The 11,324-nt window shown below is 46.1% G+C and overlaps 1 protein-coding gene across 3 annotated transcripts; it reads left to right on the forward strand.

Annotated features, from left to right (window-relative positions):
* The first annotated feature begins 73 nt into the window (after positions 1-73).
* Positions 74-5,034, forward strand: frmd8 (FERM domain containing 8). 3 transcript variants are annotated; one of them, XM_066718964.1, is made up of 11 exons: positions 74-254; positions 759-850; positions 1,025-1,192; positions 1,329-1,430; positions 1,546-1,604; positions 1,708-1,874; positions 2,104-2,325; positions 2,610-2,733; positions 2,832-2,981; positions 3,112-3,367; positions 3,670-5,034. In XM_066718964.1, exons 2-11 carry the CDS (start codon positions 769-771, stop codon positions 3,786-3,788), a joined length of 1,449 nt encoding a protein of 482 aa, XP_066575061.1. In that variant the 5' UTR covers positions 74-254; positions 759-768; the 3' UTR covers positions 3,789-5,034. The 3 variants fall into 3 exon arrangements, with proteins under 3 accessions (XP_066575061.1, XP_066575058.1, XP_066575059.1); XM_066718961.1 differs by having other exon boundaries at positions 74-242; XM_066718962.1 differs by having other exon boundaries at positions 74-242; positions 769-850.
* Positions 5,035-11,324: the final 6,290 nt, after the last annotated feature.

Here is an 11,324-nt window from a genome sequence, read left to right on the forward strand (position 1 = left end):
AGCCTCCGTGATCACCGCACCGTTGTTAAAACCACCAGCCTCACCGACAGTGGGTGAGGAAACTGCTTCCGGGTCAGGGTGGGTGCAGCCGGAAGAGCTGCGGTAGTGTCTAATTTTCTGTTGTTGTTGTTGTGGTCGTAATTCGCCGCTGTCACTTGCAGTACAGTCACCTCTCACGCCGACTCGTTTGATGTGAAATCCCGGGCCCGGAGGACAAGCTGCGAACTGTGAAATCGGGCCAGGTGAGGATCCGGGTGGGTTTCTTCCCAGTAAGCTAGTTAGCGCGGTTTATTCGCCTGTATGCATTTTGAAGCGGTTCGTGTAGCCGACAAACGGAGGAAACGCCACCCTACATAAAATTACCAAAACTCTCAGTCACTTTTTGTGTTATGGAATACAAGTCTATTATTATTATTATTATTATTATTATTATTATTATTATTATTAATGTTTCTTTTCTACTTATACGAACGTTTACGTAGAGAGTCGCCGGGCATGTACACAAGTTGAACAGTTGACGTCATCGCAGTCGTAACCGTAGCTGGTGCGTCAATGGACAGGTGTTCACAGGCCGCTCCTGACAGAAGCGGGGCTGTGGCCATTGCACTGCACTGTAACGCTGTGTGACGTGTCTCACAGTGTGGGTTGATGCTGTGTGGATGACAGTATGTGCATTGTCCGGAGACTCCGATGTGTGCAGCTCATATTAAATTGGTGTGTCTCACTGGGGTGTCTAAGTGTGTACTGTATGTGTGCAGTGTGTTGCAGATGGAGAGCGGCGACCCCGTGTTTCCGGTGGAGTCGTCAGAGCCATCCCAGAGAGGCAGCGTCTCCTCCTCAGGCGCCCGCGGTCAGTACCCCCTCCACCCCGCTCTCTGTATGTCAGTCGGTTTCTCTGTCTCTGTCTGTCTGTCTGTCTGTCAGTCAATCCATCTCTCTCTCTCTTCCTCTCCCTCCCAGCTGTGGAGGAAGTGCTGAACCTTGGCAATGACCCTCCCTTCCCATCTCTCCCCCTCTCCCTCAGCTCTGGAGGTGCTGGTGTACGTGCCAGGGGGCAGTGCGGTGCAGCTCTGCGTGGAGGGGCTGTGCTCGGTCAGTGTACAGGAGCTGAGCCGCAGTGTGCGTCAGGCCCTGCAGTTGCCCGACTCCGCCCAGGACGCCTTCGCACTGTGGCTCTGCTCCCCACTGCTGGGTAAGACTTTGTCCATGTCCGTCTGTACATCTTCGTGTGTGTGTGTCGGTCTAGGCATCCGCCTCTTTCCCTCTTGCTGCCTCCAACAGCTCCCCTTCTTCTATAACCCAGGTTAATCTGTCTCACTCTCTCTCAGAGCTCCAATTGAAGCCTAGGCACCAGCCCTACCGCCTGTCCCGTCAGTGGCAAGACCTGCTCTATCGCTTCACTGACGCCCCTGAGGATGACATCGCCCAGGGTGAGCCCCCCCATCACTAGCTCCCACCTCCATCAACATCCTCTTGCACTCTCTCTCTCTCTCTCTCTCTCTCTCTCTCTCTCTGTTAATCCCTCTCTCCTCTCTTCTTCTCCAGATGAGCCCTGTCTTCAGTACAGGAGGAATGTCTTCTTCCCTCGAGCCAAAGAGCTGCAGGTATGACCCCCCTCCCTCTCATCTCTCCTTCCTTCTCTTTCTCCCTCCCTCCACGCACACTGATTCTGCCATTCTGAACCAACCTTAACTTCCCCTCTCTCAGCTGGAGGAGGAGGGCGCCCTGCGGCTGCTGTTCGAGGAGGCGCGCTCTCGGGTACTCAGCGGCTCATACCCCTGCGACCCCCCCGACTGGCAGCGCCTGGGGGGGCTGAGTTGCCGGCTGGAACTGGGTCCCTGCCCAGACCAGAGCACCGCAGCCGGCCTGCTGAGGTACTGGGAGGGAGGGAGATGTCTATAATTTGTAATAGCTGCCTAAGTTGTTCCCCATGGTCTTGTTCTTGAGCACTGGAGTGGTCTGTCAATGCTCTGGCAACACTAATGCCAATAAAGCTTTATTGTATTTGAACTTGAGAAGCGCAAGACAGAAACAGAGCTAAAGATAGTGAGACACGAACTTCTTTTAATTTTAGATTTCTCTCCCTCTCCCCTTCTCTCTCAGGGAGAAGAAGCTGTCTTCGTTCCTGCCGGCCCATGTTTGCAGTGGGGTGGGGGGTCTGTGGGGGGTGCTGCGGGGGCGGGGCCTCAAGCAGGAGCTGGAGAAGGGGCTGCTGGAGGCCTATCAGGAGGCCAGCACTCAGTTCCCCAACACCGACCCTGACCAGGGAGACTCTGCCCTCCTCAGGGAGTATCTGAGGACCTGCCAACAGTTGCCTTATTATGGGTAATCACTGCACTAGTTGTATGTGTGTGTCCCTCTCTCTGTGCCTCTCTGTCTCTCTCTCTCCCTCCCTCTCTCTCTCTGTGTGTCTTCCACCCTCTCTCTCTCTCTCTGTCTCTGTCTGTGGATCCCTCCCTGGCTCAGAACTTTTTTGTCATTTGTGAAACTGACTGATTCAGTTTTTTAATACTGTTTATTAGGTGAACGTATTTTACATTTTACAGATAAAAACATTCAGTTTTTTAAGCCATTTGTAAATGTCTCCTCTATCTGTACTGTCTCTTCAGCTCTGCGTTTTTCTCCGGCGAGATCGACAAGCCCGCTGGGGGGATCCTGCCCAGGGGAGGGCGCAAGGCTGTCTCTGTGGCGATCAGCCTGGAGGGGGTGTATGTCATGGATGTGAAGGAGAAGGTAAAGAGAAAAATGCAACAGGAATTATAGTTATCTTTATTATAGTTTTCATTATTGTTTTGCTGGTTCCTGACATGGCCCTCTCGCCCCCCGCACAGTTTGTCCTGCTGGGGCTTCGGTATCACGAGCTGTCCTGGGACCACACCTACCCTGAGGATGAGGACGACGCCCACATCCTGTGGCTGGAGTTTGACGGAGAGGAGGGCGGCACCCCTGTCAACAAACTGCTCAAGGTGTACTCCAAACAGGTACACACACACACACACACACACACACTCCATACCACCTGTCTCCATTTCATTTGGTTAATTGCTTAACTGATGGCCTGACTAATTGCTTAATTTGGGCGGTACTGCTGTTCCTCCCTCTCTCCACCAGGCGGAGCTGATGAGCGGGCTGATTGAGTTCTGTGTGGAGCTGGGCGGGGCCGAGGGTGGGGCCACCGAGGTGGACGGCGTGGAGGTGGCGGCAGCGGTGGAGGCGGCAGCAGGGGAGCAGGGAGCACAGTCCCAGCAGGCCGTGGGGCAGCCGGGAGAGGCCAGGGGGGGCCGGCGAGGGAAGCTGAGGAGACAGAACAGTGTGGTGAGCAGCCGAGTCCAGAGCCTCCGCACCATCAACTACTACGTGGATGACGGTGAGGGGGGGGGGGGTCTGTCTGTCTGTCTGTCTTGGTGTATGACTGTGTGTGTGTGTGTGTGTGTGTGTGTGTGTGCGCACGCACGCACGCGTGTCTTTGTATATTACGGTGTGTGTGCGTGCGTTCGTGCGTGTGTGTCTTTGTATATTACTGTGTGAGTGTGTCTTTTTATATTACGGTATGTGTGTCTTCATGTGTCTTTTTTTCATTATTGTTTAATACATCAAGTGGCCCAGTGAGTTGTATCTATCGATATGGGCGGCAGTCAGTAATGGAGTCGTGCTCTTCATCCTCCTCAGGTCGGGACATCAAGCGTCTGAAGCCCAAGAGAGCTGCCTCCTTCTTCACCCGCCAGGTGCCCACCAGCCCCACCTCCTACACTGCGGTGCAGGTCATTGAGAGCCTGGAGCAGGGCTGACTGTTCTACACAGCACCCCCTGCTGCCCGGAGACCAAAACTGCACACACATACACACATGTACACGCACACGCACATGCACACACACGCACACACACACGTACGTGAACACACACACATTGCACTGACTATCCCCATGGAGGGTAGAGGGGCCTGACAGACCGGCTGGCCCAGATAGGGACCAAGGCGAGGTGGGGAGGGAGAGCAGAGTAAGAGACACACACACATTCATTCAGACACTCTCATGGTAACCGTGCCTTTACATTATTGACTTATGCCAAGACTAGACAAGCTCACGTGAAGTGCCTTAGAGACACTGAAGCGATCGCTGCTGCTCCAGATCAAGCATGTCCTCCATCACTCCCTCTGTCCCTCCCAATGTTGTCCCACATCTGGCCGAGATATCAATAACGGTCAGATAACAACAGAGAGGGAGAGAGAGCGAGAGAGCGTGAGAGATCCACACAAACACACACACACACACATACAGACTGATAAAGCGGTAGTAAAGTAATCCTAACACTGAGAGAGAGTAAGAGTAAGATGGCGAGAGTGAGGGAGTGTGAGAGAGTGAGACAGAGAGTGCATGGGGTGTACACCTCTCCCTTCAGCCCCCTGGGCTGTCTCAGGCCGGAGCCAGTGGGAGCAGCGGGCGCCTCTCCCTGCAACGCACAGCGCAGGCCCAGATCTGGACCTCATAGACTTGACACCAAGTCTTTCAAGTCTTAAAACCCTGATGCGGAAAGTCCATTGCAGTCAGGGTCGACCCCGGGGCAAAGGAGGCTGGTGTGAGAGGGGCTTGAGAGGGACTCTTAAGGGTGGGAATATGTTTGACACCAATTGTACAAACACACCAGTCTCAATCTCCCTCTCCCTCCTACTTCCCCATTCCAAATCCCATTCACATAACACTTAAACACCTGCAAGACAATTCTCCCATGAGCCTTTGCTCCTGTTGTTTAATTGTATTGTTTATTTTCTTTAGAAACAAAACGCTACTAACCCAAATTGATTGATTTGTACTGTAGAGGCTGAGAGACGAGTCCTAATCTTAAAACATTTCTACTCTCAGATTTATATGTATTTTTTTTATGAACGTAAATAGTATTGAGGAGTTTAACAGATTGTTTTTATATTAAAAAAAATATATATATATCATTCTGATTCTTATTAATGTTATTGTCTTTGTTATTTAAATGTGCTAATTGTAATCTTTGTAAATAAATATTCATATATATTTGTGTGTACATTTGGACTGTTACAATTTGTAAGATATTAATTTACGGCAAGTTATTATCTTTCTTGATTTTGTACGTTAACATCACTCTATGCCAGGGGTTCTCAATCCTGGTCCTGGAGGTCCCCCTATCCTGCTGGTTTTTGTTCCAACTGAGCTCTCAATTACTTAATTGAACCCTTAATTGAAGTAATAATCTCCTAAATCAGAGCCTTTTAATTGTTTTAAACAGTAGGGGTTTTAAGTTAAGTATAGAATTGTATAAATACTGTTTATTGGGTTAAGTATTTTACATTGCATGAAATAAAAACAATTCAATATTTAATACTTATGATTAAAATCGTTAAAATACCAATCCTTAAAATCACTTAAAATTTTTAAAATCTTGTGATTTTTAACCAAACTAAAACAATTAACTTTAAAATAAACGTGCTCAAATCAAATAAACAAAACGTGATAAAAGCAAAAAATTGCACACCAACAAAAGAGTCAGATACATTGAAAATAACTGAAAATGCATTGAACAAATTAAAAAAACAATTAAAAAGGAAAAAATAAAAAACAAACAAAAAAGGTCCAATGCATTTTAAATTAAACCCAAAACGGTCAATGTATCTGACAACAAAATATAACAAAACTATACCTAAAAAACCCTAAACAGTGTGATTTAAAAACAACTAAATCTTTAAAAACAATTAAGATTCATTATTTAAAATCTTCTTTTAAAAACAATTAAGATTCATTATTTAAAATCTTCTTTTAAAAACAATCATTCATAAAATCTTTAAAAGATCTTTAAAAGATCTTGGACTCGGGCTCCAGCAGGGGGAACTAACCGTCCCCGGAGGTGGGTCCCATCATGGGATCCTGAGCTCCCCCAGATCTTGTATGCGCCAGTTCTTAAAGGCTTCCTCCTTGCCCCTCTGATGGACCTCCAGATTGACGTAGTCTTTTACAAACACCATGCCCCTCCGCGCGATGACGATCGGGTCCAGCTCCTGCTTATTGAACAAACAGATGTTCCGTCCCTCCCACAGTGCCTGCTTCACTGCGCAGACGACACGCCACCAGCACCTCAAGGTAGATGTAGAGATTCCCTTGGCTGGACCGTATAGGATCTGCTGGGCGGTCGCCCGCGCAGGAACGGCGAACCTGTGGAGGAACGGAGAAAACAGGAGCCAGACCCTGTGGGCGGAGGGGCACTCACTAAAGATGTGAGCCTCCGTCTCCTTCCCCAAGCAACCCTTATAGGGGCAGGTGTCATAAGGAGCTATGCCCCTTCTGTGCATGAACACTCGGGTGGGGAGACACCGACTCACAGCCATCCAGGAGACATCTTTCTGCGTGTTCGTGAGGCAAACGTGCGTAGCGTTAGCCCAGATAAACCGGCAGGTTTCGGGAGGGAAATCTTCTATCCGGCTGGTCTCCTGGGCAGATCTCATCTGACTACAGATGGTCTTATAATCCCAGGAGGCCAGCACGACTTTGTGGAGGCCTACTTCGAGCGCGAAGGCTCGGAGCGCCCTGTAGAACGGCGGGGGATCCCACGAGTGCGGCCTGGTGTTGTCCATGGCGCAGAGGCCGAATGGTCTCAGGCTGCTGGCAAAATAAAAGCGGTTCATGAAACTCACTTTCTTGCCAGCAGCCTGGATGTTCTTGACCACATAGGCCAGCCCCTGCGCCTTTATCAGCCGCACAACGTCCGGGACCCCCCTGCCTCCATCCAGGGTACCCTTCACCATCTGCACTCTTTTCAGCCTCTCCATTTTGCTCCCCCAGACAAACCGAAATATAATTCGGGTCACTAGTTTTGCGATAACCTTGTCTGGGGGGAAGATCATTCCTACGTAGAGGAGTATCGGGAAGAGGATGGCCTTTACGACCAGCACCTTACCAGCCATCGTCAAGGTCCTTGTGCTCCAGCCGTGGATCTTCCTTTGGACCTTTGCTATGGCCTCCTCCCAGCTCCGGGTGCCCGTGTTGGTCCCGTCGATCGTGATCCCCAGTACCTTGATAAACGGCTTCACAGGGAACACGGTCGGCGGGCCCCGGCCGACAGGCCATGCCCTGGAGAGGTAGACCTCGCTCTTGGCCTTGTTCACAGCGGCCCCCGTCGCCCTGCAGAAGCCGTCCAGCAGTTCCTCGACCCTGGCCACGGACGGAGCGTCCGTGCAGACCACGGCCACGTCGTCCATATAGGCCATAGAGGCCATAGAATTGTATAAAGGCAATATTAAAGAACCAACTTGTAATTGAGAGCTCAGTTGGAGCAAGTAAACAGCAGAGTAGGTGTTCCTCCAGGTGTTCCTCCAGGACCAGGGTTCCTCCAGGACTTCTGCTCAATGCTGCTGTTAAAACCCAGATTTCTTTATGATCTCACCAAGCAGACATTGGAACTTGTGGTGCTGCAGATGGGGAAGTCTACAGACCCATTGTCCTGGGAAATTTGCAGCCTGGCCAAGTTATACTGGCAACAGAATAAGGAAAATATTTCACAGCCACCAAAGAGTTTCATTGGTTAACATCTCATCTTCCTCCCTTCCTGCTTTCTCTGTCTCTCTCACAATGGAAACACATCATTCCAAAAGCATAAGAGACCTGTCTATCTGTCCACCCTGAGACAAACTTCTTGGAAGGCGAGAACTAAATCCCATCTGGGAATGGAGAGAGGTAGTTGGGATAGATGTTCGGGCTACAATCAAAGAGTCTGCATGTAGAGACTGAGTTGGAACACTAAACATTTTCCTGGAAATGGGTACGGAGGATGAAGACCTAAGTCTTGCACAAAGCTGTAAAGCGTTTAAAAGAATAAAAGATAAGGTACATATTAAAATAATCCTCAATCTGAGCGGTTCCTTTTCTTCTAAATGAACATACATTTACAAATTCATATCCTGGAATTTGGATTGAATTCAAAAGTTTCTCTGAGCTGACGTAGCTGACGGAGCTATGAATGAGAGGTCGTATGATTTAGGCAGCATACAAGATTGAGTTATCCTCTTGAAGTTACATTTTAAAATCCATGCTGTAAATTATATACATTTTCGGTGAAATAGAAAAGCAAAGATAAGAGATACATTTTTGTGTGTTGTGCATCTACAACAGAATGAAAATGCAGAGTTGTGATCTACACGAATGGCCTTGTAGCCAAGGGACAATCATATGATCAAAGTGATATTTTCTAATAAACGTTTTTAATTAATTACTGGCACATTTATAAAACTAAATGTGCATGGACTGTTCAGAATATCTACCAATATTGTAGATAAGAATTACAATTAAAGACTAACCCATAGAAAAGTGTAATAATGATACTGATACTCTATTTTGTGATTTCTATTTTATCCATTTCAAGAAGATTGTAAAAAGATTGCTAAAGCGAGGGTAACACACTGAACGATTTAAACGCATAATTATATTATTCTAGAAGCCTAGCTGTACACCCCAGAGCATCTGTGACCTAATCAAACCACTAATTTTAATTACATTAAAATACGTAAAGAATTATGAAGTGTAATTAATCTGAAATTGTCCTGGTTTCCAGATTGTGGAATTCAATTCAATTTAAATTGCACTTAAGATACGATTTTAACGCTGTTGCTTTATTGTAATTTTAGACTAATTATAGGCTAATAATTGACTATGAATACTTTTAAATAATATTAAATTATATTTTAATCACATTCTAATAAATGTTTTACAAGACTGTACCCGAATCTTCAAATTCCTATTGCTATTCAATTCCTAATTGTGATTTGATTTCAAATTGGTCATATTTGAGCGAGACCGTGACCACTGCAAAAAACGGTAAATGAATCGATTATTAGGGGGCAAGTAACAAAGTTGTTGGACATCGATTGCTATTGTTAGGATTATTATATATATAAAAATCGCCCATATATTTCAAATGACCATAAAATGAAAACTACTGAACAGAAACTCACAAATATCGATATGGTGGAAGATACCTATAGGACATTGTCCATCAGAAAAGGTTACACCTCATATGGTGTGTTGTCAATATTGGATTAAGTGACAATTATTAGACATCTCCGAATCCGCTTATGGGACAGATGAAACTTGGTGCATTAAGTTGTGTTATGATCTATACTCAAATGTGTTCGCTAAAGGTGTCCTTGAAACAAAGTCATATGTATAGTAAAGAAACAGAACAAAGAAATGTTCAATCGAAATATCGGTTATGTGTATTTGTAGGTACATGGACCAAAGCAGCTGAGTTCACACAATACAATAGTTCCATGAAAATAATATGCAATGAAAAAATGCTTTTGCTTATTATTACATAGCCTATACACATAATTTCCACGGTCATATCTGAGCGTAACACTCGAGAGAACATCATTCTACTCACAGAAATAAACACCATTATAATGGTAAACCCAATAATAATTATACAGCAAATCCATAAACAATAATCGATCTATTATATTTATAACGTATTGTAGTGGGTGGGACTTTATGACCGTGTGGGGTGCAGTTCTTTGAGTGCTGTCCCATTCACTAAATGCAAAGCGTTATAAAAAGGGCGCACGTTTGCCAGGTACAGAGACAGTGCTGGGTCTGCGTCTGTCTCTGGAGTCATTGCCAACACTTCATACTGCTGCAGGGTGAGCTGTGAGACGCGCTTTTATTACTTCTGTGCTCCACAGCCTACCTGAGGAAGTGACCGCCGATTACTGTTTACTATAGATTTATAATTGTACTGTTTTATTGCAGTACGGTTCATTTTTAGTATTGGTTTTTATCATTGAGATTTGTATTTAGTTGCAATCTCCTGATCCTTTGTCTGTGCATTTTGTGTTACGTCGGTATTAGTAAGAGGGAAGGCTATTTGTTAAGGCAAAACGGTGCTTTTCGCACCAGTACAACCTCCCCACAGTCTGCATGGACTGTGCAGACGCATAACTAGGTCACTTTTTATATAATACGTGGGTTTAAATTGATTTGTCATTTTAATTGTTTTAGTTGACTTGCACTTGGTGTGGTTTGTTTCTCTTTTCCACTTCATTTTCTATGAATCACTTGTCCACAGTCTCTCCATGCATTCTGTGGGGTAGTTGTCTCTTTGCACGTAAAGCACACAGGTCGCGTTCTTGTAGCTCAGATTTCCGCAGTTCTGCGCAGATTTGCAGAATCGCACTGATCCCATTAGTGGAGCTGCGCAGATCCGCGCAGAACTGCGGAAATCTGCGCTACACCAATGCGGCCGCAGTCCAGTCGTGAGAGGAGCAGGAGGTAAACCTCATAACTGAGGTTGTGACGACGGATAAACTGTCCCGACCTGCGCAGTAGTCACGCATAGTCGGGATATAAACGAGGGGTTTTGCCGGGGTATCAGTAGTCGTGCGCTTATAAGAGTGGAGCTGCTTCGGCCCCAGTCATCTGATTGTCCTTGTTCCCGTCATAGATCTATAATAAAACCTCTGTTTGTACTAACCAGGACTGCAAGTGTCTGTCGTTATACTATTTAATGTTAAAGTGCTCACATTTAGAACAATTAGTAATACGTATCATTGGAAAGCTGTCACTGTTGAATAATTGTGTATAATTTCGAAATTCTCTGATCTGTGCACCTCTGTCATTATTATTATCGACATTATTGCCGACATCACCCCCCCATCAGCATTTGTTCTATCGTTCCCCCCAAACCTCAACATCCTCATTGTTAATATGTTGAGCATCTCTGACCTCTTGACTAACTCCATTATCATTCCCCTCAGCTTCACAATTCTGACCATCAGCACCATTTTTTGTACATTGTTTAAAGTCTCCAAAAGATCTTCAAAGATGTCAACGTGTTCATCATTTACTGCGTGGTTAGCTGCAACGTCTGTACAATGATCTGTTGGAATTGGGTCATTTGTTAATTTCATTAACCATTTCATCAGAACATAAGAAACTTTACAAACGACAGGAGGCCATTTGACCCATCGTGCTCATTTGGTGTCCATTATCCTATCCAGTCTATTCTCAAATGCTTCTATTTTCAGCTTCAACCACATCGCTGGGGAGTTTATTCCAGATTGTGACAACTCTCTATGTAAAGAAATGTCTCCTGTTTTCTGATTTCCATTTGTGTCCCCGGGTCCATGTGTCCCTGCTGATCTGGAAAAGCTCCTCTGTTTTGATGTGGTCAATGCCCTTTATGATTTTGAAGACATGAGTCAAATCCCCATGTGGTCTTCTCTGTTCCAGGGTGAAAAGTTCAGTTCTGTCAGTCTCTGCTATTGGATACGACCTCTTTCTAAGATTCACTACCTCTACAATCTTTCCACAATG

The sequence above is a fragment of the Amia ocellicauda genome, chromosome 12, assembly GCF_036373705.1.
Source record: "Amia ocellicauda isolate fAmiCal2 chromosome 12, fAmiCal2.hap1, whole genome shotgun sequence".
Taxonomy (NCBI): Eukaryota; Metazoa; Chordata; class Actinopteri; order Amiiformes; family Amiidae; genus Amia; species Amia ocellicauda.